Raw genomic sequence first — 22,223 nt, 5'->3', positions numbered from 1 at the left:
AAAAAAAAAAAAAAAAAAAAAGTTATTTTGCAAAAGGCAAGAGATGTAATCTTGGCTATTATTTACTCTCAATTTTTCTTTCACCTCAGCCCTCCAACGAGAAGTTTAAAAGGAAACATTCGAGGGAGCAAGAAGTTTAGATTCATCTGGAGGAGTTTCTGTGGCGCCCAGCCACCCTCACCAGGTGCCTTCCATTAGAGTTTAATGCTTTGCTGGGGTTTCCTGAAAGAGCCCCACAGAGAGTGGGTCTCGATGGGTCCTGAACCGCACGACAACCGGCCAGGGCCGCAAGGGCGAAGGCTTCGGGACCCTACACGGTCCGGGGGACCGCGAGCGAGGACCGGGGGTGCGGGGCCGCCTGGCGTCCCAGGTGAGGCGGTCTTCACGGGAACCCTCAGAGCAGGGGCGGGCGGGCGAGGGCTTGGAACGCACACACTGGGGCCCCGGGCCCGCGTCGCTGAGCTGGAAAGCCAGGCGGTGCGGGCCGGGGACGGCATGGGCACTTTGGCCCCGTCACTGACAGTTGGCACCTGGGGTCCAGGTCGGCCGAGGCCACACCGGGGCGCAGGACGGCGCAGAGAGGCTGTACCTGGCAGGTACCCACGTACCTATCATGGTCACTGGGCAGGTGGCGGCTGCGGGCCAGGAAAGGGCCTACACGCCCACCGGCGCCAGCCCGAGCCTCCCACCAGCGGCTCTCCCGGGTTAAATCTTCCAGGGCTCCCCGCCCCGGCGCCGGGCCCTAGGAATGCGCACGCGCGGAGGGTACGCGTCCCAGGGCCTGCTGGGAGTCGTAGTTTTAACGCGTAGTTTCTCCTCAAGCCTCCTGCCCCTCAGCCCTCCGCCGCCTCCCTTTCCGGCCTCGGGCCCAGCAATCGTACGTCACCGGGGGGCGGAGCTATGCGCCCGCAGTGTTGACCAGTCGCTTAGCAACCGGGAGGCTTACCTTTGGAAGCTTGTTGCAGCTCTAGCTACGGTCCTGCCCTCTTCCCGCCCCACCCCTCCCCTAAACTCCCTTCACCTAGGAGCTGCCAAACATCTGGATCAACCTGGGCACTACGAGGGGTTGAATTTCTACCATTAACGCGCCTTTTGACATTTTTTTCCCGACTTCCTGCTCACATCCGTAAAACCCACTGATTCTTTTACTACACTTTTTATGAGAACAAGACATTTTCTAGGAAGATGGTGGCAGAAAAAGAGACCTTGAGCTTAAACAAATGCCCAGACAAGATGCCGAAGAGGACCAAGCTGCTGGCACAACAGCCGCTCCCGGTGCACCAGCCTCACTCCCTGGTTTCTGAGGGCTTCACAGTCAAAGCCATGATGAAAAACTCAGTCGTAAGTGATCTTCCTGAATTGAATGCACTCGCTCCGTATCAGGGGACACGAGATTTACAGAGGTTGGCCAGCCCTAGGATGGACTCTAAGCCCATGTCCTGGGTGGTCTTTGCCAAAAATGGCAATTACTTGGCAAGTAGCAGACGGTCCCCCACAGTGTGTCGGGGGCAGGCTAGGTTGTGAGAATCCTGGGCAAATGATATACTCTGCCCATTGATAAGCACCTTCCTGATAACTCATCGTTTCTAAACCGCCCCAAATTACTCTTACGCTATTTACACGAGGTAAAAAGATCCCCTTTAATTACTGATTGCTAACTAACCCCACTCAGCAAAGGGCCTTGTAGAAGGTGAGTTCTTAGAAATCATAAACTCTTGCAAAATTTAACATGAGCTGATATACAACTGGGAACATAAACTCATTAATGAGAAATTTCTTCTCTTCAACCTAGGATATTTTGGAATATCCTAGCAGTTACTCTAACAACACTTGTCTCTTAGAAAATGATGTCATCTTGTTAGAGTACTGAAAGCCCACTTAATATGAACACTGTTTCCTGACAGGCCTTTTAAGATGATGTGCTTTAAACAATACAAGCTTTAGCTCATGTGTCTCTGCTACTAATACAGTTCATATTTCATCTCCATTATTTGTAGTAACAAAAATAAAATATTCTAAGTATCATTAGAGAAAAAAGATTAAAAATACATACAAATATTTTAGCTGTCTGCACGATAGTATATATATGTTTTTAAACCTTCCTATTTGTTAAATAGCTTTACACTTGGTATGCTAAGGCAGATTTTGCTACTGAGTAAGCACCTGCCTGGGAATGAGGCATTAAATAATAAATGCAGCTTTCAAATTTGTATAATTTACACCCTGGGAAGATCTGAGTTATTACATGTGGCAATTCATTATGTTAAATGAGTAATGTTGTTTTCCACATTATTTCCTTTGCTTATATGTTGTAAACCTAATAACTTATTCCTAAATGACATACTTAAAATACATGAATGAAACAGATTACCTATAGACCTCTAGGCCAGGTTCCCATGTGGTTATGCAAAATGATATCCTAATTATTGGGAAGTGTGTCAGGTGATTTACAGTAGTTAAAATTCTTGGAAATAGACTAAAATTCTGCTTGTTGTAACTAATTCTTTTTCATGGAATTTCACATAAATTGGTTCTCCTAGGAGTCAAGATGATGCATTTATCAGCGATGCCATAGCCATTCAAGTTAATAATTTAGTTTTTCTTCTACACAATATTTACAATTTTGGTGTTTTTTAATGTTATACTTTAATATCACAATTTTTTTTTTTTTTTTACTGGTCAGGGTTCTTTTCTGTTTTTTCCTAAACCTATGTTCATAATTCTTGTATCATGTTAATTCTTTAATATAATCCTACGCCTAAAGAGATAATTCTGCAAAATCTAATGTTTCTATATTGCCAGATGTAGTAAATATGCCTACATGACTTAAAAAAAACCACATTGATTATGAAGCAGGCTTCTTTATAAAAAACTTATTTGTGATACATTATCTTATCTTTTTATATTCTAAAGGAAAATCTTGTACTAGCAATACCTCTCTTGCCATTGGAAATCATAATTCTTAAATGCAAAGATTATTTATCCATTCATCTACTTATTCAGTCAACAACTCTCTCTCTCTCTCTCTCTTTTAATACCCAATACTTGTTAAGCACAGTTCTGGGGATTTGGGATCAGCAAAGCAAAGTCCCTGCCCTTAGTACTCCAAGGTAAACCAAAATAACAACATTCAAATCTTGATAAAAGAAAGTTAGACAATACTGTTTATACAAAATAACTTCAGTGGTACAGGAAATAAAAATTTTCCATTTCATAACCAATATTTACATTTCACCATTTTTATCTTCAGCAGTATAGACTTCTCAGCATTATAAGATCAAAATATCCTCATCTCTTTCTGAAGGTGTATTTCGATTCAGGATATGTATGACAATTTCCAGCTTTTCTTAATTGCAATCTCATGCTCCAAAGGCCAATACCCTCCAAACCACTTTTCCAGTTAGAAAAGTCACCATTCCAATGCTCTTCCACCTAAAACATGAAGAATTGTATATATCCTAAGGAGTTACACAGAGACTCCTGATATTTATTTGAGTGCAATAGCCATATAAGTACATAAACTTGATCATAAATGTTTCATCAAATGGGCTGTGCAAGCAGAAATGCTTATTTAAACAGTCAGTCTGGATATGAGAGCACAAAATTATTGAAAAATAATGATAAATGTAAATGGCAAAATTTTTAAAATCTCAATGTCAAATACTGTTCTTCAATAGAAAGTAGACTTTGTTTCCATGAAATTTTTGTTGCATTCTATAAGAAAACAAGCATCGCAAAAGCCCTGCCATCAAATAATATTCAAATTCACATTTTTATAGTGCTTGCCTATAAAGAGATATAAGAGATACACAATTTGAAGATTTCATAGTTCATATTCCTTTTATAGGCCTTGCTTGGGTTGTGATAGAGCCCACGACCAGAAACTATTAACCAAGCATTTTGTTATCTTCATGTTGTCAGATGCTTTCTGTGCTGAACATGCTTATCGTGAAGCAAATTAGAAAATTGACCCAGGTTTATGGTGACAGAGAGGTTGAGTTTAGCCTAAGCTTTCCATTACAGCTTTCCTTCTCAATAGACTATAGATGCTTTATGCTCAAAGTTTAGGGGAATGGAATATATATTTTTTTCAATATTAAAGGTTGAGTGTTCCTATTCCAAAAGTCTGAAACCTGAAATGGTCCAAAATACAAAACTTTTTGAGTGTTGACATTACACTCAAAGAAAACTCTCTTTCGAGCATTTTGGATTTCAGATTTTCGGAATTGGCATGACCACCAGTGTATAATACAGATATAGTCAGCTCTTTGTACAGGTTCTGCCTCCATGGATTCAACTAACCTTGGATTGAAATGTTTGGGACAAAAATTGTATCTGTATTGAACATGTACAGACTTTTTTTTTTCAGTCATTATTCCCCGTTAAACAATAGAGCATGGCAGCTATTTACATCGAGTTTATATTGTTTTAGATACTCTAAGTAATATAGACATGATTTAAAGTATATGGGTGGAAATGTGTAGGTTATATACAAATACTATGCCATGTTATATCAGGGACTTGAGCATCTGCAGATTTTGGTATCTGCAGGAGGTCCTGGAAGTAATTCCTCATGGAGACTGAGGGATGACTGTATTCCAAATTTGAACAAAAAACAAAAACCAATCCAAAACATTTCTGGTCCCAAGCATTTCAGATAAGGCATAGTTCAACCTGTACTTTACATGTATAGTGTGTCCAATCATGTACTCATTTAACATGTAGTGGTAATCATCAATATTTATACATTATATATTAAAATATTAATTTGGCTGCTGTAACAGAGACCAAATAACAATAGCTTAATTAAGATGGAAGTTGTTTCTCTCATAATAGAAGTTCAAGTTTGTAGGTAATCCCAGGAGGTTGGGCAGTATTTCCCCATGAGACCGGTAGGGGGCACAGGAGCACGTTTTTTCTTTGTATCCTGTAAAATGACACCAGAGACAAGGTGGGCTCGAGACCACTAGGGTCAAATACCTGCCCTCAAGAAGGAGGAAAGTGGAAGCAGAGAACTTCCCATTATGTGCATGACCCGGACACAGCACCCCACTTTCATTGTCATCCAACTGACCAGAACCTAGTAATACGCCTACATTTTCCCGTTTTGCAAAAGCCTGTGAAAGCTTGACCCATGAAGTAACACCCAAGCCCACATGCCTGTCTCCTCAGGAAAAGGATGAAGGAAGCTATGTAGTTCCAAAAGGGCGTCGTCTCCAACACCTACTTCAGGTGGGGGAGAGAAAAATGGGTATGGAGCAATCTGCAAGAATGAGGCAGGAAGATCTGAAGAGCAAACACCTTCATTATGAAGGCATGTCCCAGAAACAGCAATCCTCACTCCTGCTCAAATCCTGCCAAAACCTAGTCTCACGGCCACAGCTAGTTGCAAGAGAAGCTGCGACATGTAGTCTTTAACTGGTAGCTCTGTGTCCAGCTCAAACTTGCAATGTTTTATTACTGTAGCCAAGGGATATTGGAGGATAATTAGAAGTGTCTAACTCCAGTGCTAAATGTGCTACATTATTGGTGAAGAAAAGGAGAGAGACAAGTAAAATAATTACAATACAAATAAACAGATGTCTCTGGTAGAAAAGTACTAATGATGAAGGGACCAAGTGGTGACAGACTAATGGGGGCCCTCATCACCTTTTGTCTAGGTTTGTACAATATCATCCACCTATCAGTTGGTTGACTCCCTCAATCAATTATCAGTACAATTACACTAATCTTTCTGGTACAATGTTCTGCTCCTATCACTATTCAGAGCTTTTGGAGCTTCCCAATTCTTACAGAAAAAAGTCATGATACTTCCCCAGGGCCAGCAAGATCTTCTGTGATCTAATCCCATTCTACGTTTTTAAATTTCATCTCCCACTGTTCTCATTTACTTCAGTCAATCTGAACCCAGGAAGTAAATCGGATTCTTTATTTTTGTGTTTCTGTTTATGTTGTTCCCTTTGCTCGAACACCCTTCTCCCTACATATCTGCATATACAAATTCATTCTTTCGTCAGGTAACACATATCTATTGATCACAGACTATGTGCAAAGCACTGTTTTAAATGCTAGGAATTTAGCAGTCAGCAAAAGACAGAACACATGCTGTCAAGAAGCTTTTATTTTTATGGCCAGCAAAATGCCAACTGCTTTAAGAAGACTTCTTTCGTTCTCCCTTCCTGTCACCCACATAGAAAGTTATCCTTTATTCATTGTGTTCTACTTTATATTATGGTCATTTCTGCTCATGTTTTATCTCCTTACATAAATTCTCTGTGAGGGCAGTATCCATGTCTAAGTCATTTTTTAATCTTAACCAGAACCTAACAGTGTATTCAATAAATATTTGATGAATGAAGGAAAGCAATTCTACCCTTTCTTCTTACCTCATAATCTCCCACTTTCTTGTTATAATTGTTATTTGTCTCTATTTTGAATTTTTTTAAACCATCACCTCTAATTATGGAGCCCACAGGCTCCCTTTAAAACTCGAGAAGGCCGAATCATGGCACTCTTCACCTCAACCCCTCAGGTGGCTACCTGCCTCACTCAGAGTAAAAGCTAAGGTTCCCATACTGGGAAGGCCCTGTGTGATCTGCCTACCCTTGCTGCTTTATGCAAATCTGTTGGCCCTGCTTCAGGAACTCATTTAGTGCCATGCCTTTGCTCTTCCTGTTTTCTCTGACTGAAATGCATTTTACTCTGTGTGTCATCAGCTCTTGATGCTTCAAATTTCTGTTTAAAAATTAGCTATTTAGTGAGCCCCTTCCTGACCACTCTATTTTAAATTTCAGACCCTTAACAATCCCTTCCATTCCAGCTCCAGCACTCCCATTTCCCTTCCCTGTTTTATATTTTTCCCTCTAATACTAATTTAGTTGAGCCTGTGTTTTCTTCCACCAGAGAGTAAGTCCCAGAAGGAGAGGAAGTTTATTTACCTATTGCTGCATCCTCACCTCAAGAAAAATGTATGGCACATAGTAGCTGCTATTTATCGTATTTTGATCAGTTGAATTAATGAATGACTATATTTTATACTACAGTTAGACAATCATCTTCAAATTAGTGGCTTCAAAGAAAATGCCAATGATGTTATACAGATATTAAATCTAGAAATGAGAATAATTAGCAAATGTTTTATGCAGTATTATAAAAGTTATACATGTTAATTGAAAGAAGTTAAAGTGGTTTGGCTTAGAAAAGCTTTTTCCTGTCTAAGATGATGAGAAAAAATTGAGTCTTTTTTTCCTTGATTCTGTTTTACTTTTAATTTTTTATTTTGAAAGTTTGCTTTGCCTTAAATCAGTTTGGTTTTAGAAGGTATAAATTTTGACTTATTTTCCCTAAATGGCCAGATAACTGTTACATAACCCTTTATATACTTAAATTATGTCAAATATCTTCCTACTAAATTTAGGAATTCCTATCCAATTTAAATAATATGTCAGTGCTATGTTTTTATTATTTCAAGTAACCTTATTAATAATTGATTACTTAATGTCATATATTTATTCTTTCATATGTAATAGGGCTAGTCATCTTCATTCTATTTGGATTTTTAAACCAATCTTATGAAAAAGCAGGGTAGACTGTGTTTTTCCACTTAATGTAGAAATCTCCAACAATTTAATGTTTTGTGGTTGTTGAGAGATACTTATTAAAGGATAGAGCAAGGACTGGAACCTAGATTTCAAGGTGTTTCTTACAACAGTTCTCTCACATATTGTGAGTGAATCACTTGGTGAACATCAAACCAAACACACTGATACAACCAACACCCAAATCCAAAAAAATTGTCAATGCCACAAAACCCCGTCTGCCTCTTTCTAGTCACTGCCCAACATACCCACATGCTAACCTTCTTCTGACTTGGGGCAACAGACTAGTGTCGCCTGTTTTTGTGCTTCTAGACATGAAATCGTCAAGTGTGCGTGATTTGTTTTTCTAAGACCAGCCGAGCGGGCACAAAAGAACCAGTGAGTAGGCAAGTGTAGAAGCAAAACTGCAAGTTTATTTTGGTCACCTAAGGTGTGGGGAAGAGGTCTGTGGGCCTCCGGCAAAGAAGGCCGGCAGAGTCCCCCGGTGGGGCTCTCAGACGGAGTTCCTGCTGTCCCAACATCCCGACAGGAGTGAGAGACTCAGGAAAGCCGCGTGGCTCACTGGCCGAGAGCGGCTTTTCTAGGAGTGGGAGGCCAATAGGCGGGGCACGGGCGTGTTGGGGGGCGTTCCGCAGGTGCGACCAGGTAAATCTTGGTCTCTTCGGATTGACGTCACCTGGCGCATGCCTGGTTGATCTGCACCTTCCCTGGGCGCTGGCTGCATTTTCGCGCGCGGGAAAAGCTGGTGAAGAAGAACCCGTAAGTGCGCCATCCTGCCTCCATTCGTGCAAACAATCCAACTTTTTATTGGTAATAGTGATAAGGGGCGCCATGGTCTGTCTGGCTACTTCCTGCTGTTAAGGGACATCATTAAGGTCGGGGCCCATGGTTGGTATTTGAACGTATGGATGAAGAATAAAATAAGGCACAGTATTAGTATAGGAATGAGGAATGGAAGCATTTGTTGGAATATAGGCAAAACCCAGAAGGATGGTCCTGGCAAGATTGAGGAGTATGAGATAGTTAAGAAAATTTAGTAAGTTTGAGGCGAGTGGGGGAAAGCCAAACTGATTTCTCGGCCTAGTAAGGGGGTAGGGCATGAGGGTATAATGAGGAACGAGTGCGCAAAGTAGTTGTTGGCCAGGCAGCAATTAAGGAGTGGAGTTTTTCGTGGAGTGGATGGCTTTCCCCTTACTCCTACTACAGAGATATTGGATGGAAGGCTAGGTCCAGAGAAGGATGGCAAAACAGAATAGGTAGCCTTGCTGTCGATTAAAAAATGAATTGTCTTACCTGCTACCAGGAGAGTTACCCGCGGCTCGGCGAGGGTGATGGGGGGTCCCCAAGTCTCGGCACCTTCAGTTGTCGTTGTCCAGATGTAGGAGCTGGAAGGAGCTCCCAGGATCCTGGGAAAGGGGGTCACGTGGAGGCACGGCACCTGTTCTCAGGGTGGGGCAATCAGACTTCCAGTGTCCTCCCTGCTGGCAAGCAGGGCAGGGGGTTGCTGGTGGACGAGGGTTAGGACATTCACTGGCCCAATGTCCTGATGCCTTGCACTTATAGCAAGGCTGCGTTGGGGCTCGGGGATCTTGCGGACACCTGTTGGCGTAATGTCCTGCCTTGCCGCACTTATAGCAGGCAGGCTCCTTTTGTAGCCTTGGAGTCTGCAGAGTATGTGCTCTCTGGCCTGGGGTTACAACTGGGCTGTAAAGCCGCTGCTAGGAGCTGTAACTTCTGTTTGAGGCGAGCCTGCCGTCTCCTCTCTGGAGTTAAAGGCTAATTTAACTAGGTCTTGTATTGGTGTCTGAGGACCATCCTCTACCTTTTGAAGTTTTTTACGAGTGTCAGGAGCTGATTGAGAAATGAAGTAAGACGCCAAAATGGTGGCCCCTGTGGGGGAGGCCGGATCTAACTGGGTATACTGGGTTAGATCCTCAGTCAGTTTAGGGTAGAGGTTAGGATAACCTGGAGGTCATGCCAAGTTAAGTCATAGGCCTGACAAAGGTGTCTAAATTCCTTTATGTATATGGTAGGATTAGCTGAGAAATCACCTAAACGCTTCTCAATTTTGGAAAGATCGGCCAACGAAAAAGGGACATGTACTCTGACTACCCCCTCCACCCCAGCCACCTCTCGCAAAGGTGCTAACACTGTAGGAGGGTGTGGGCAGAGATAGGGGACTCAAGACAGCCAGTTGGGGGCCCCGAAGGAGGCACGGGACCGAGTGGATTACTAGTAGATAAGGAGGAGGAAGGAGGAGTCTGGGCAGGAAGGGAGGGGGTGGGAAGAGCGGGGAGAGAAGGAGTATAGGGACGAGAGCCTAAGGCCCAAAAGCCTTGTATGTAATTAATTTCAGACCACTTGCCTAGCCGCTGGCAGAAATTGCTGAGGTCGATCATGCCACAGTGGAAAGGAAAATTAACCGCTTCCTCCTAAGGTCTTGTTCAAGCTGTAAGGTTTTTAAATTGGCTAGGAGGCACCCTAAGGGGGTGCTCTTTGGAAATTTGGACTGGGGGGGGTTTCCCGTTTGCTTCCTCTTTACTTACACAATGGAAATGGAAGTGGATCTCTGCCTGGCTTCAAAGCGTCCTTTGGAACCAGCAGAGACAGACTGGAGGCTCATGGAGCCAAAGTGGAGATTACCTTCAGGCGGACGTCTCCGTCCTGACCGGGTCTCCCGAGCCACTTGGTGGCTCAAAATGGACCTCGGACCTGCGCAGGATTTTTGGCCGAGGGAGGTAAAGAGGAGACAAGGGCACTTACCCCAGGGAGGCCGTGAGAGTGAGGGAAGCGGGTCTCAGGTCCTGGTCCGTCTGCGGTGTGGGAGCAGGAGGAGGTTCCTCAACCCTTAGAGGCCTGAGGAGGGGTCTCCTCCCGGGTCTTCGGCACCAACTGTTTTTCTAAGAACAGCCGAGTGAGCGCAAAAGAACCAGCGGGTAGGCAAGTGTAGGAGCAAAACTGCAAGTTTATTTTGGTCACCTAAGGTGTGGGGAAGAGGTCGGCCTCCGGCAAAGAAGGCCGGCAGAGTCCCCCGGTGGGGCTCTCGGGGGGAGTTCCTGCTGTCCCAACATCCCGACAGGAGTGAGAGACTCAGGAAGGCCGCGTGGCTCGCTGGCCAAGAGCAGCTTTTCTAGGAGTGGGAGGCCAATAGGCGGGGCACGGGCGTGTCGGGGGGCGTTCCGCAGGTGCGACCAGGTAAATCTTGGTCTCTTCGGACTGACGTCACCTGGCGCATGCCCGGTTGATCTGCACCTTCCCTGGGCGCTGGCTGCATTTTTGTGCGCGCGGGAAAAGCTGGTGAAGAAGAACCCGGAAGTGCGCCATCCAGCCTCCGTTCGTCCAAACAGTGCGATTGTTTGGTGTCCAGTTTCTTTCACCAACATTCTGTTTGTGAGATTCACCCACATTCTTGCATACAACTATAGTTGTAAACAAATCCTTCATGTTTATTCCTGTCTAGTATTTTCTCGGATATAACATGATTTATTTATCTATCGCTTTCTCAATGGGTATTTGTGTGACATCCAATTTAGAACTGTTACAAACAGCACCACTAGGAAAATTCTTAAGCTTTTTTTGGAGAACGTATCTACGCATAACCAAGGACGTATTTCTGGGAGTGGAATTGCTGGACCCTAAGTCATGCATGTTTGGCTTTAGTGACTAAACTAAAACTGTTTTCCCAATTGATTTTTCAAATTTAAACTCTTTCCAGCGCTATTTGAGAGTGCTGTTTGCGTTACAATATCACCAATAATTAATGTTTTGTTTATTTTGCATTTTAAGTATTCCAGTAGGTATGTAATGTTATATCCTTATTATTTTAATATTAATTGTATTGTGGCTAATGAAGTTAACTTCTTCATATGTTTACTGTCCATTTGGATATGCTGCTTATTGAAGTGTCTTTTTAAGACTTTTGACTGTTTTTCTCTTGGCTTGATTTGGTTTATTTATTTGTAGTGCTTTTGTCCATCTATATTCTGAATGATATGAGGCATTTGTCTAATATTGTATGAATTGCAACTACAGTTACCCAGTCTGTGAGTTTCCTTTCCATTCTCCGTAGTGGCTTTTGTTGCTGTCTTTTTAAAGTTACATACTTTGTGAAGAAAAATGATTACCTTGAACATATTTGTGTACTTCTTCATAATGTGTTCCTCAAGCAGTTTCAACTAACTCGCAGTGAAATACATATACATTAAGATACATGACTTAGAAAATAAATTGGAGCGATTGGAAATGAAATAGAATAAACAACAGTGAAATAATAAAATAAAATGTAATTAAAGTAGAAACTTCGGGCTCAAGGAAAGAAGCATCAATTTTGTCGTTTATAAGGGTCAGTATATTTATCAATGGATGTTCAAATTTAATTCTGAGCTTCTTGGCATCTGTTGCTGAAAGAGGAACATTATACACATCTCACTATCACAAAAGGAGAAGCCCATCAATCACTATAGGGAACTGGAGCTTTCTGTACACTGAACTCTCTGAGAAATTGGTCACATTTTAAATACATGCCACACACCATGTCTACATTTTTATGTTTTGCAAGAAATGCAGTGAAAATATCATCCACAGAAGATTTCAGTGAGGGCTAAGTACATGTTATTAAAATGTGTCTTGGCAAATTGGATTTTGTATGATATTAAATTGCTGTAGCACATGTACATAGGCTTTCCGTGGTCCAATTTGATCTAGAAATGGAATTTACAGTGCTCACAGGAATGTGTAGACTGTACATATTTTAATCATTGTTCTCAGTTCATTTCATGATGGGAGCAAGATAGCTGCTGTTTTTATAAGTTGACAGGGAGAAAATGTGTAATATGATAAAAGCACAGAGCTGGATGACCTGAAAGGGTCTGAGTCCAGGAAAGTTTCCTGAAGGGAATCATGTTTGGTGAAATATAACAGTTGAGAAGGACCTATGGGAGTGTGCAAAGGCTAAGAGAGACCAGGCTCCCAACTAGTTTGGTTTTCAATCTTATTTTCAGCTTTTTTTTTTTGCCAAATAATTGTGTTGTAAATTCTATTCATTATATACATGTTTAAAATTATTTAGATTGCATATATTTTTTGAGAGTATATAGACTGTATATACCTACCTATGTGTTTGTATAGATTGCAATGTGTATAATTATAATACTTTATATGGAATTTTATGGATTCCTTCTAATATGCTAATATTTCACATGTTATTGAAAACTCATAAGCATTTAAAAGACTTCATAAAATTCTATCCTTTAAATTTGTCATAATTTACTTAGTCTTTCACTTAGGTGGTTTTCAACTTTTTGCTATTAGTGTATACATAATGTTGAAATGAGTGTCTTTATAGAAAAAAGTTTTTTCTGTCTTTTACAGTATTTCCTTAAAATACAATTTCTGAAGTGGATGTACTGGGTCAGAGATCTTATCAATCTTAAAACCCCTATCAATGTTTTATTAATACTGCCACTTGCTGTGCTTGAATGTGCCTATTTTAGCTCCTCCTGTGGCCTCCCTATGGGGCTTTTGACTTCCCAGACTAGCCTGCTGTCTACATCTCCACCTGCCAGTGTTGAGGATCAGGATCTCAGCACCTCTGAAACCTATTCATGATACAAATGAGGGGTTTGCAAACTTCTAAGGCTAGTTCTCAGATTGCAAATTGTAATCACTTGAAAGATTCCCATTTAATTCTTCTAAGCGTTCTGGGGTTGATTTAATTAGTCTTTAATTAGGGGTTGGGAACATTTGGGCACGTAGCAGGATGGGGAAGATCTGAGAAAACTTTTCTAGATGGCTACTTAGTTTTTCCAAAGACATTTACTGTGTAATGTTTTATTCCCCATTGCTTGGTGTGCTCTTTTTCTTTTTGTGTGTTTCATAATTCTACATAATAGAGATATTTGAGAGGAATTTTTAACCAATGTCCACTGTTTTGATTATTGTGGTAATTAAACCACAACTTGGTAATATGTTTTAGAAATTGGTGAGGCTAATTTATCCTGTTAATTCCCAGAATGTTTACTTTAAATTTTAACATTTTACCGGTTTAATCTTCCAAATGACCCTTTAATAAGATGTAAAGTTGAACATCATTTTGAGATGGAAATGATCATATAACTCACTTGCAAATAATGATCATCGTACAACACTGTCTTCACTTATAGTAATATAATTTATCATTCCATGCTCATAGGTGTACGTTTTCCTAATAAGTATTTTTATATTTATTTTATACCCAGCCATCTCACTAACCCTCTTTTTAATCAAATGTTTTCACTGAATTGCATGTATTTTATTTTAATCATGTTCTTCTACATTTTGAAAACTTTAAATATACAAATAAATGTAGAAATAGACAAAGAGATATCTATTCACCATCTAGATTTAATGAACAATATTTTAAATAATAACGTTATATTCTTATAAGTAAAAAAAAAAAACCTCACCAAGAGAGCTACAGCTTAATTTGTACTCTGTCCTTTCATTCCCAGAGGCAAGCAGGATCCTGAAGTTTGTATACATTATTCCTTAATATACATAATGAATATGTATGTATTCATATATCCCATAGATAGATAGATACAGAGATATAGAGATAATTGAAATTCAAGAACTGTTCTTCAGGTTACTTTTTCATCTGAGCTATTTGGTTACAGTGCAGGTTTCCGTAATGCCTTCAGGTCTTACTCAGTTCATTAATAGCAAAATGCTGTCAGTGTAAGTAGGAAGTTCAGATGTGACTTTCCCCATCTTGTTAGTATTTTGTGCCACAAAGTAACAGCAGCTGGCTACAAACGATACTAACACGGCTAAATGCAGCCTGACACAGAGTCATAGTGTCATAGATTATACCTGTTCGCTGTGGGCTCTTCTTCCTAGTTCTATTTGTGCACTTGCTCTTGGAAGCGTCTAATGTGAGGCAAGCCCAATCTTTGTAGATCCTTAGAATGTCTCTTTCTATCATTGTTTTCAAAAGGCATAGCACTGTACTATATATACTCCAGTATTTCATATCTAAAGATCAGGAATTTAATATTTTAACTGTGGTAGTTAATTTTAATTAGAATGATTATTAAATGCTCTGGTTACAAAGTTGCGTATATGTACAGAGCTTTTGAAACATCATTTTCCCCATACATTTCCCCATGCACTTTGTTATTTCTACTTAGCCATTTTGTTGAATGGTGGTTCTCCTGGAATGCATGTCCTGTTAATAGCAAATTTGTTTACCTGCTCTATCATATTCCGTTGTGTGAATAAACCAGCTTTTTAGCTCATTCTTATGCTGAGGGTCTATTCGATTTCTACACTGCAGTAGCATAACGTCCTCATGTAGGAGTCCTTGTGCATGAAGGCCAAAGTTCACCAGATTTGGAATTGCTGAAAAATGAGGTATAACTTCAACTTTAATAGAGTTTGTCAAATTTCTCTTCAAAGTAATATATAAATATTTATATTGTGACGCAGCTAATGAGAATTCTTGTTTCCAAATGCTTGTTTCCCAGATCATTATTTGATGGTATCAGACTAAAATTGTAGCAATCTGAAGTATATGAAATAATATCTTTTTTTAATTTTGCATTTCTCTGATTACTAGTGATCATGTTTTCTTTTAATAATTTTTTTTTATCATGTAGATGTCTTCCTCTGTAGTGTGCATATTCATAGCCTTTACCCATTTTTTCTGTTACATTGTCAGTCCTTTTGTTATTGACATAGAGCTGTACTTAACATACTCTAGGTATAGATATGTTCCGGATATGGGAAGTACATATTTTCTTGCAATTTGTAACTTGTCTTTATACTTATTTTTACATCTTTTTAATACATAACTTTTAAATTTAACTTCAGGTATTTATATTTATCACATTCTTCCTTTATCGTTTTGGGGTTTTTAAAAAATTTTTGTCGGCCAGGCGCGGTTGCTTACGCCTGTAATCTCAGCACTTTGGGAGGCTGAAGCAGGTGGATCACGAGGTCAGGAGATCGAGACCATCCTGGTCAACATGGTGAAACTTTGTCTCTACTAAAATACAATAAATTAGCCGGGCCTGGTGGCAGGTGCCTGTAGTCCTAGCTACTTGGGAGGCTGAGGCAGGGGAATTGCTTGAACCTGGGAGACAGAGATTGCAGTGAGCCAAGATCGTGCCACTGTACTCCAGCCTGGTGACAGAGTGAGACTCCGTCTCAAAAAAAAAAAAAAAATTTGCCTAGTTTCAAAAAAAGTTTTTTTGATCCTGATATTGTAAGCTTTCTTCTCTGTGTTTTATTCTTATAATGTCCACCTATACATTGTTAATTATTTAACTGCTAATTTATTTTTAAGATGGGAGGTAAGACTTTCATTTCATCTTTTCCATATGGAGAGCCACCAAGCCAGTACCATCTATGAATAGTAACTGACTACTCTGTATTATGTCCCATGAGACTATTTTTCTGTATCAAACTGCCTTTGTTGTTGTAGGTTTACAAATTTTGTATTTAGTGAGATGAGTTCCCCCAATTTGTTTATATCCTCTTTGACATTGTTGGTATCTTACCATCTATAGGAATTTTAGAATAAGCTGTCAAGTTTCATGAAAATTTCTTTGGAGATTTTAACTAGAATTGTATTGAAGGTGCAATTTGTGGGACAATATCCATCTTTTTTTTTTCTTTTTTTTTTTTTGAGACAGAGTCTTGCTCAACTGCCCAGGCTGGAGTGCAGTGGCATGATCTCAGCTCACTACAACCTCCAACCCCTGGGTTCAAGTGATTCTCCTGCCTCAGCCTCCTGAGTAACTGGGACTACAGGCACACGCCACCACACCCAGCTATTTTTTGTATTTTTAGTAGAAACGGGGTTTCACCATGTTAGCCAGGATGGTCCGAATCTCCTGACCTCATGATCTGCCCTCCTTGGCCTCCCAAAGTACTGGGATTACATGCATGAGCCACCATGCCCAGTCATATCAATTTTTTATATTCTTAATTTGCTAAGGGTGTTTTTCTTAATTGGAAGTAGTATTGAATTTTATCAGACACTTGTTGCATCTGTTGAGATGATTATAAGGTTTGTTCCTCTTCAATCTGTTAATGTTAATTATGTGAATACATATATTCTAATGATGAATTATCCTTACATTCTTTTACATTATTTAATCATGTTGTATTTAGCTTAAAAAAACAAGCATAAATTATTGGTGTCTCTGATTTACCAGGCAGCAAAGTCCTTCCTAGTAATCCACCACAAGTTGCTTTTATCATAGCATTCCAAGACCAGGTGCTATTGCTAGGGTAGTCACTTCAAGACTGTGTATTATTGCTGGGGTAGTTAGTGTCTTCAAGACCAGGTGTTATTGCTAGGGTAGTGTCTTAGTCAGCTGGGGCTGTCATAACACATAAGCCATAGACTAGGTGGCTTAAACATTTATTTCTCATGATTCTGGAGACTGGGAAGTTCAAGGTCAAGGTGCCACCATTTTGGTGAGGGCTCTCTTCCGTGCTTGCAGATAGTCACCACCTTGCTGTGTCCTCACATGACTTTCCTCCATACATGCTTGTGAAGACAGTCTTTCTTTCTCTCTCTCTGTCTCTTTCTTGTAGAGCCACTAATCCTGGCCCAAAGGCCCCATTCTCAAGACCTATTCTAACTCTAATTACTAGCCCCCAAAGCCCCATCTTAATATACTGTAACATTAGGGATTAGAGCTTCAACACATGAATTTTGGGGAACACAAATAGTCAGTATCAGGTAAGAGATGAGATTGCTATGTTTGGTTCATCTGTCGAGACTGGAAGAAGGACCTATCTCTTGGAGTTCTTGCCTGCCAGAATGAAACAATATTTCTGTAAACTAAAATAAATAAAAAACTTTCCTTTGGAAAGAAAACTAAATGTGTGTACCACATTTGCATTCTACAAAAAAAAGATGTATTGGATTTTAATAATTTTTTACATACTAATTTATTTGTGGTGAGAACAATTAAATCTGCTCTCAGTGATTTTCTAGAATGCAATACATTGTGATTAATTATAGTCCCCATGTTGTACAATAGATGTCTTGAATTTATTTCTCCTATTTAACTAAAATTTTATGTCCTATCACCAATATCATCCCAACTCCCCCATCTCCCAGCTTCTGGTAAGCACCCTTCTACTCTTTGCTCCTATGAGTCCGGCTTTTTTAGATTCCACATATGATATGGTTTGGCTGTGTCCTCATCCAAATCTCATCTTGAATTATAGCTTCACAATTCCCATGTGTGGTGGGAGGGACCCAGCAGGAGATAACTGAATCATGGGGGTGGTTTCCCTCAGACTATTCTCGTGGTAGTGAATAAGTCTCACAATATCTGATGGTTTTATAAGGGGTTTCCCCTTTCATTTGGCTCTCCTTCTCTCTTGGTTGCCGCCATGTGAGATGTACCTTTCACCTTCGACCATGATTGCGAGGCCTCCTCAGCCATGTGGAACTGTGAGTCCACTGAACCTCTTTTTCTTTATAAATTACCCAGTCTTGAGTATGTCTTTATTAGCAATAGGAGAATGGACTAATACAATATGTAAGTGGGATTGTGTGGTATTTGTCTTTCTGTGTCTGGCTTATTTCGCATGCATAAATATTCTTGAGGTTCATCCTAGTGTCATAAATGACGGGATTTCTTTGTTTTCTCATTGCCTCAAGCATTGGCTTTTTGTATTACAATACTCTTGTAGTAATCTTAGTCCTTCTTTTAAGGCTGAATAGTATTCCATTGTCTATATCTATCACACTTTCTTCATCTATTCATCCACTGGTGGACGCTTAGGTTGTTTCCATACCTTGGATCTTGTGAATAATGCTGCAATAAACATGAGAGTGAAGCTATCTCTTTGAATACTGATTTCCTTTGGAGATATTCATATATATATATTTGAATTTTTGGAGGGACCTCCGTACTAACAGCTGCACCATTTTGCTTTCCTGCCAACAATCTGCAAGGGTTCCATTTTTCCACATCCCCACAAACACTCATTATCTTTTGTCCTCTTGATGATAACAATTCTAAGAAGTGTGAATATCTCACTGTGCTTTTAAATTACAGTGCACTGATGATTAGTGGTATTGAGCATGTTTTCATAGATCTGCTGGGAATCTGGATGTCTTATTTGGGGAAATGTCTATTCAGTCCCTTTGCCCACTTTTTAAAAATTTGTTCTTTTGCTATTGAGTTTGAGTTCATGTTTTTCTTCTAATATTGTGGGTAATTTTAAACAATTATCTTCACCGTAAAAGAGAAAAGTTCTTATGTAGAGTCTTAAGAAAATACATAAAAGGAGAAAAAATAAATCTCAAATCTCATTTTTTAGCATTAATCACTCTTGAATTATTCCCACATCTCTGCATGCCTTTTTTCTTTGTAAAATTTGAGTCATATCATACATATATTTTAAATTTTAGTATGACCAATATATTCTCATTGCTAATTTATTGATTTTTTTCCTTGATTGGATTTATTTATGCTTTGGTGTTCTTTGTATGCTGTCTCCTGAACTGACATACCAATTCTTCTAGTTCTGATAATGGATTTCTTATTTCTACTCTCACATATTTTTTTCTTTTGCTTTCCATTATTAAACTTTTTTTACTGAGTTTTTGAATTATTTATTTAATGCCTCTTTTTAGCAGTTTTATTGAAATATAATTCATATATCCATGTAATTCACCCAGTTACAGTGTAATACACAATGACTTTTAGTGTATTCACAGAGTTGCACGTATAGCACCACAGTCAATTTTGAAACATTTTGATTATTCTAAGGAAAAAAACCCTTAATTATCATCCACCAAATGGCTTTTTGGTCTCAGATCTAGGAAACTATTAAGATATTATCTCTAGAAATGTGCCTATTGTAGACATTTCTCTTTTTAAATACTTTTATTTGTGATAGAAATTATTATTATTGTTATTTAAAAGATATGTAAGTGTATTTTTGCTTCCCTTTTTAATATGGTTGTTATTTATGAGGAATCATTTTTCCTATTAGTCAGGGCTTTCTGATTATGGTTTGATTATGATTTTTAAAAATACATGTGTTGCTTGATGGTTATGTAATTTGGTTTCTACAGTCTAAGCTGCTTGAAGTTTATTAGAGATTTGGTCTAGAATAGGATCTTTTTCTAGAAATGTTCTATGATAACTTGAAAAAAAAGGCTTTTTTTTTGGTCTATTGTTATTCTAGATTCTTAAATGCAGATCATCTGTTTCAGTGCAAAAGATATCAGAGACATCTATAGAAACATATTATTCCCAGCTGGGTGTGGTGATTCACATCTATAATCCCAGCACTTTGGGAGGCTAAGGTTGGAGGATTGCCTGAAGCTAGAGTTCAAAACCAGCCCGGGTAACATAGCCAGACCCCCTGCTAAAAAAAAAAAAAAAAAAAAATTAAAATAAGCTGGGCGTTGTGGCATGTAGCTGTAATCCTAGCTTCTTGGGAGGCTGAGGTTGGAGGATTGCTTGAGCACAGGAGACCGAGGTTGCAGTGAGCTGTGATCATCACTGCACTCCAGTCTGAGTGACAGAGCAAGACCCCATCTCTTAAAGAAAAATAAAAGTGTTACTATGTAATAAATATAAGTTGTGTGTAGTAAGAATTTGGTCAGTCTTAGGTATATTTGAAATAGTTACATAAGTTTTGGTATTCCCTTCTATTTTCTATATCCCTATTTAGAGGTCCATAAAAAATTGTTAAAGATTTTAAGAACATGACTTACTACTAAAAATCAAATGATATCATGTAATGTTTATGGCTTTTGTGATTTTCATCAGTAAGTAGAAAATGCAAAAGGAAACAAGTTATATACAATCATCAGAAAACAATGGAGAAAATGTCATCAAAATGTTTTTTTTTTTGTCTTTTTTTAACCATATCACAGAACCTAGCAAGTTCATGTTTTAGGAGCTCTGAAAATGACCTGACAATAGGCAACAATATTTATTTATACTTACTTTTGGGCTCAGAATTCTAGGCTTTGTCTATGTTATTTATTTTCTGGAAAATATATATTTATACATTCAATGGATAACTTTCATATTTAATGTCCTTAAAATGAAATTTTTAAAAAAGATTCAGGAAGATGTATATCATTTTGCTTCTGCTTCCTTAGTCAGAATTGACTTAAAAATCCATGTGCCACGTATACACCATGGAATAGCCATAAAAAGGAATGAGATTGTGTCCTTTGCAAGGACACAGATGAAGCTAGAAGCATCTTCCTCAGCAAACCAACACAGAAACAGAAAACCAAACACCGCACGTTCTCATTCATAAGTGGGAGTCAAACAATGAGAACACATGGACACAGGGAGGGGAACATCACACACAGGGGCCTGTTGGGGGATGTGGGGCAAGGGTAAGGAGAACATCAGGACAAATAACTAATGCATGTGGGGCTTAAAATGTAGATGATGCATTGATAGGTGCAGCAAACCACCATGGCACACGTATACCTATGTAACAAACCTGCTTGTTCTGCACATGTATCCTGGAACTTTAAAATAAAAATGAAATAAAAATCTATGTGTGACATTGAGGGGGTTGTAAGGACACATACTTGACCAGACAGTGATCTTCTATTGGTGAAAAGCACATCAAGGTTTAATAACTAGGATGACTGCTGATTTTGTAGGACCTAGAAAATAAGACAAGAGACACTGAGATTTAATACTTGAGGTCCAACAACTGAAACTTTCAAGCCTGTGTGAGGTAATTAGTTAGTCTGTGGAAGTGAAGAAGTGTTCTGCTTAGGGAGAGATTTATTTTTAAGTTTTTGTATATATAGAAGAATCATAGCCGAAACACAAATTTAAGATATTATTATTCATAAATTTGCTTCTTTTCCAAAGTTACTGTCATTTTGGAAAAAAAATGTGAACTGATAATATCATACATAACAATTATGTTGTATAAATAATAATTTATATTTTAGAATTATCTTCCTTAACCAGTTCAAGTTAGCCATTGATGTAACATAGATTAGAGAAAGTAATACTATAAAAATATGATTATGTAATAAATGCCAAATAAAATACTAAATACAAGATAGATCATGGCTAACTACCTTACTTTTGTGGTTTTTGCTTAGAAGAAAATCTACAGAGAAATATATTTCACAGGTTATCTATTCTGAATTAAAGTAGCTATGAATAAATAGTCCCAGAGATAAGCAGTAAATCCTTGACCAAATTTTCTGTGTCCTGCAATTTATATTTTAAAGTTATTTTGCATGATAAAACTGTAACATTATTTTAAAATTGAGTAAAATGACACAGTGTTAAATATTTTCACTTGAGCACAAAAATTCTTTGACTATAACACAGTATCATATTTAAATATGTTTAGAATTTTATGTGATGTAGATGCCGAACAGTAATGGTTGTATAAAGTAAATATTAGTAACTTTAAACAGTAAGAATAGATGCCTGTGTTGTTTTTTGTTTTTTGTTTTTTTTGAGACGGAGTCTCGGTCTGTCCACCAGGCTGGAGTGCAGTGGCGCTATCTCGGCTCACTGCAAGCTCCACATCCCGGGTTCCCGCCATTCTCCTGCCTCAGCCTCCGGAGTAGCTGGGACTACAGGCGCCCGCCACCTCGCCCGGCTAGTT

General features: G+C 39.1%; 2 protein-coding genes across 5 annotated transcripts in view; one reads left to right on the top strand and one right to left on the bottom strand.

The window, feature by feature from the left end:
- PARK2 (parkin RBR E3 ubiquitin protein ligase) overlaps positions 1-750 on the bottom strand; it is a 1,410,476-nt gene extending 1,409,726 nt beyond the window's left edge. For all 4 annotated transcript variants that reach the window (XM_011934975.1, XM_011934976.1, XM_011934980.1 and 1 more), the window contains exon 1: positions 609-750. In XM_011934975.1, coding sequence (XP_011790365.1) covers positions 609-615 — 7 coding nt within the window. In that variant the 5' untranslated portion in view covers positions 616-750. The remainder of the gene's footprint in view (positions 1-608) is intronic.
- The window catches only part of PACRG (PARK2 co-regulated), a 579,784-nt gene continuing 558,118 nt past the window's right edge, over positions 558-22,223 (top strand). The window contains exon 1 of the mRNA XM_011934982.1: positions 558-1,341. Coding sequence (XP_011790372.1) covers positions 1,186-1,341 — 156 coding nt within the window. The 5' untranslated portion in view covers positions 558-1,185. The remainder of the gene's footprint in view (positions 1,342-22,223) is intronic.

The sequence above is a fragment of the Colobus angolensis genome, unplaced genomic scaffold (assembly GCF_000951035.1).
Source record: "Colobus angolensis palliatus isolate OR3802 unplaced genomic scaffold, Cang.pa_1.0 Scaffold14, whole genome shotgun sequence".
Lineage (NCBI taxonomy): Eukaryota > Metazoa > Chordata > Mammalia > Primates > Cercopithecidae > Colobus > Colobus angolensis.
This window is presented reverse-complemented; position numbering and strand designations above follow the sequence as displayed.